Source organism: Brachyhypopomus gauderio, unplaced genomic scaffold, assembly GCF_052324685.1.
Source record: "Brachyhypopomus gauderio isolate BG-103 unplaced genomic scaffold, BGAUD_0.2 sc54, whole genome shotgun sequence".
NCBI lineage: Eukaryota > Metazoa > Chordata > Actinopteri > Gymnotiformes > Hypopomidae > Brachyhypopomus > Brachyhypopomus gauderio.
The window spans coordinates 1,459,704-1,464,703 of NW_027506878.1; the positions used below are offsets into that span (position 1 = coordinate 1,459,704).

The 5,000-nt window shown below is 54.4% G+C and overlaps 1 protein-coding gene across 2 annotated transcripts in view; it reads left to right on the top strand.

Annotated features, from left to right (window-relative positions):
- acsl4b (acyl-CoA synthetase long chain family member 4b) overlaps positions 1–5,000 on the top strand; it is a 16,548-nt gene that overhangs the window by 5,560 nt on the left and 5,988 nt on the right. For both annotated transcript variants that reach the window (XM_076987599.1, XM_076987600.1), the window contains one exon: positions 1–46. This exon is cut by the window's left edge and continues 26 nt beyond it. In XM_076987599.1, coding sequence (XP_076843714.1) covers positions 1–46 — 46 coding nt within the window. The remainder of the gene's footprint in view (positions 47–5,000) is intronic.

Here is a 5,000-nt window from a genome sequence, read left to right on the forward strand (position 1 = left end):
AGGAGATTGCTCAGTACTCAGACCCACCCTGATTGCTGCTGTTCCGGTAAGAAAACACACCCCATTAACACCACCACTCCACCTCCCCATTAACACCACCACTCCACCTCCACATTAACACCACCACTCCCCATTAACACCACCACTCCACCACTCCATTAACACCACCACTCCACCTCCCCATTAACACCACCACTCCCCATTAACACCACCACTCCACCTCCCCATTAACACCACCACTCCACCTCCCCATTAACACCACCACTCCACCTCCACATTAACACCACCACTCCCCATTAACACCACCACTCCCCATTAACACCACCACTCCACCTCCCCATTAACACCACCGCTCCACCTCCCCATTAACACCACCACTCCACCTCCCCATTAACACCACCACTCCACCTCCCCATTAACACCACCACTCCACCTCCACATTAACACCACCACTCCACCTCCCCATTAACACCACCACTCCACCTCCACATTAACACCACCACTCCACCTCCCCATTAACACCACCACTCCACCTCCCCATTAACACCACCACTCCCCATTAACACCACCACTCCATTAACACCACCACTCCACCTCCCCATTAACACCACCACTCCACCTCCCCATTAACACCACCACTCCACCTCCCCATTAACACCACCACTCCACCTCCCCATTAACACCACCACTCCACCTCCACATTAACACCACCACTCCACCTCCCCATTAACACCACCACTCCCCATTAACACCACCACTCCACCACTCCATTAACACCACCACTCCCCATTAACACCACCACTCCACCACTCCATTAACACCACCACTCCACCTCCACATTAACACCACCACTCCACCTCCCCATTAACACCACCACTCCACCTCCCCATTAACACCACCACTCCCCATTAACACCACCACTCCACCACTCCATTAACACCACCACTCCACCTCCCCATTAACACCACCACTCCCCATTAACACCACCACTCCACCTCCCCATTAACACCACCACTCCCCATTAACACCACCACTCCACCTCCCCATTAACACCACCACTCCACCTCCCCATTAACACCACCACTCCACCTCCCCATTAACACCACCACTCCACCTCCACATTAACACCACCACTCCCCATTAACACCACCACTCCATTAACACCACCACTCCACCTCCCCATTAACACCTCCACTCCCCATTAACACCACCACTCCACCTCCCCATTAACACCACCACTCCACCTCCACATTAACACCACCACTCCACCTCCCCATTAACACCACCACTCCACCTCCACATTAACACCACCACTCCACCTCCCCATTAACACCACCACTCCACCTCCCCATTAACACCACCACTCCCCATTAACACCACCACTCCATTAACACCACCACTCCACCTCCCCATTAACACCACCACTCCACCTCCCCATTAACACCACCACTCCACCTCCCCATTAACACCACCACTCCACCTCCCCATTAACACCACCACTCCACCTCCACATTAACACCACCACTCCACCTCCCCATTAACACCACCACTCCCCATTAACACCACCACTCCACCACTCCATTAACACCACCACTCCCCATTAACACCACCACTCCACCACTCCATTAACACCACCACTCCACCTCCACATTAACACCACCACTCCACCTCCCCATTAACACCACCACTCCACCTCCCCATTAACACCACCACTCCCCATTAACACCACCACTCCACCACTCCATTAACACCACCACTCCACCTCCCCATTAACACCACCACTCCCCATTAACACCACCACTCCACCTCCCCATTAACACCACCACTCCCCATTAACACCACCACTCCACCTCCCCATTAACACCACCACTCCACCTCCCCATTAACACCACCACTCCACCTCCACATTAACACCACCACTCCCCATTAACACCACCACTCCATTAACACCACCACTCCACCTCCCCATTAACACCTCCACTCCCCATTAACACCACCACTCCACCTCCCCATTAACACCACCACTCCCCATTAACACCACCACTCCATTAACACCACCACTCCACCTCCACATTAACACCACCACTCCACCTCCCCATTAACACCACCACTCCACCTCCCCATTAACACCACCACTCCACCTCCCCATTAACACCACCACTCCACCTCCACATTAACACCACCACTCCACCTCCCCATTAACACCACCACTCCCCATTAACACCACCACTCCACCACTCCATTAACACCACCACTCCCCATTAACACCACCACTCCACCACTCCATTAACACCACCACTCCACCTCCACATTAACACCACCACTCCACCTCCCCATTAACACCACCACTCCACCTCCCCATTAACACCACCACTCCCCATTAACACCACCACTCCACCACTCCATTAACACCACCACTCCACCTCCCCATTAACACCACCACTCCCCATTAACACCACCACTCCACCTCCCCATTAACACCACCACTCCCCATTAACACCACCACTCCACCTCCCCATTAACACCACCACTCCACCTCCCCATTAACACCACCACTCCACCTCCCCATTAACACCACCACTCCACCTCCACATTAACACCACCACTCCCCATTAACACCACCACTCCATTAACACCACCACTCCACCTCCCCATTAACACCTCCACTCCCCATTAACACCACCACTCCACCTCCACATTAACACCACCACTCCACCTCCACATTAACACCACCACTCCACCTCCCCATTAACACCACCACTCCACCTCCCCATTAACACCACCACTCCCCATTAACACCACCACTCCATTAACACCACCACTCCACCTCCACATTAACACCACCACTCCACCTCCCCATTAACACCACCACTCCACCTCCCCATTAACACCACCACTCCCCATTAACACCACCACTCCACCTCCCCATTAACACCACCACTCCACCTCCACATTAACACCACCACTCCACCTCCACATTAACACCACCACTCCCCATTAACACCACCACTCCACCTCCCCATTAACACCACCACTCCATTAACACCACCACTCCACCTCCCCATTAACACCACCACTCCCCATTAACACCACCACTCCATTAACACCACCGCTCCACCTCCCCATTACCACCACTCCACCTCCCCATTACCACCACCGCTCCACCTCCTCATTAACACCACCTCCCCATTAACACCACCGCTGCACCTCCCCATTAACACCACCACTCCCCATTAACACCACCACTCCATTAACACCACCACTCCACCTCCCCATTAACACCACCACTCCACCTCCCCATTAACACCACCACTCCACCTCCCCATTAACACCACCACTCCCCATTAACACCACCACTCCATTAACACCACCACTCCACCTCCCCATTAACACCACCACTCCACCTCCCCATTAACACCACCACTCCACCTCCACATTAACACCACCACTCCACCTCCCCATTAACACCACCACTCCACCTCCCCATTAACACCACCACTCCCCATTAACACCACCACTCCATTAACACCACCGCTCCACCTCCCCATTAACACCACCACTCCACCTCCCCATTACCACCACCGCTCCACCTCCTCATTAACACCACCTCCCCATTAACACCACCGCTGCACCTCCCCATTAACACCACCACTCCACATTAACACCACCTCTCCACCTCCCCATTAACACCACCTCCCCATTAACACCACCGCTCCACCTCCCCATTAACACCACCACTCCCCATTAACACCACCTCTCCACCTCCCCATTAACACCACCTCCCCATTAACACCACCGCTCCACCTCCCCATTAACACCACCTCTCCACCTCCCCATTAACACCACCTCCCCATTAACACCACCGCTCCACCTCCCCATTAACACCACCACTCCCCATTAACACCACCTCTCCACCTCCCCATTAACACCACCTCCCCATTAACACCACCACTCCACCTCCCCATTAACACCACCTCTCCACCTCCCCATTAACACCACCGCTCCACCTCCCCATTAACACCACCGCTCCACCACCCCATTAACACCACCACCCCATTAACACCACCACCCCATTAACACCACCACTCCATTAACACCTCCACTCCACCTCCACATTAACACCACCACTCCCCATTAACACCACCGCTCCACCTCCACATTAACACCACCACTCCACCTCCCCATTAACACCACCACTCCCCATTAACACCACCTCTCCACCTCCCCATTAACACCACCTCCCCATTAACACCACCACTCCATTAACACCACCACTCCCCATTAACACCACCACTCCACCTCCGCATTAACACCACCACTCCACCTCCCCATTAACACCACCACTCCCCATTAACACCACCACTCCATTAACACCACCGCTCCACCTCCCCATTAACACCACCACTCCACCTCCCCATTACCACCACCGCTCCACCTCCTCATTAACACCACCTCCCCATTAACACCACCGCTGCACCTCCCCATTAACACCACCACTCCACATTAACACCACCTCTCCACCTCCCCATTAACACCACCTCCCCATTAACACCACCGCTCCACCTCCCCATTAACACCACCACTCCCCATTAACACCACCTCTCCACCTCCCCATTAACACCACCTCCCCATTAACACCACCGCTCCACCTCCCCATTAACACCACCTCTCCACCTCCCCATTAACACCACCTCCCCATTAACACCACCGCTCCACCTCCCCATTAACACCACCACTCCCCATTAACACCACCTCTCCACCTCCCCATTAACACCACCTCCCCATTAACACCACCACTCCACCTCCCCATTAACACCACCTCTCCACCTCCCCATTAACACCACCGCTCCACCTCCCCATTAACACCACCGCTCCACCACCCCATTAACACCACCACCCCATTAACACCACCACCCCATTAACACCACCACTCCATTAACACCTCCACTCCACCTCCACATTAACACCACCACTCCCCATTAACACCACTGCTCCACCTC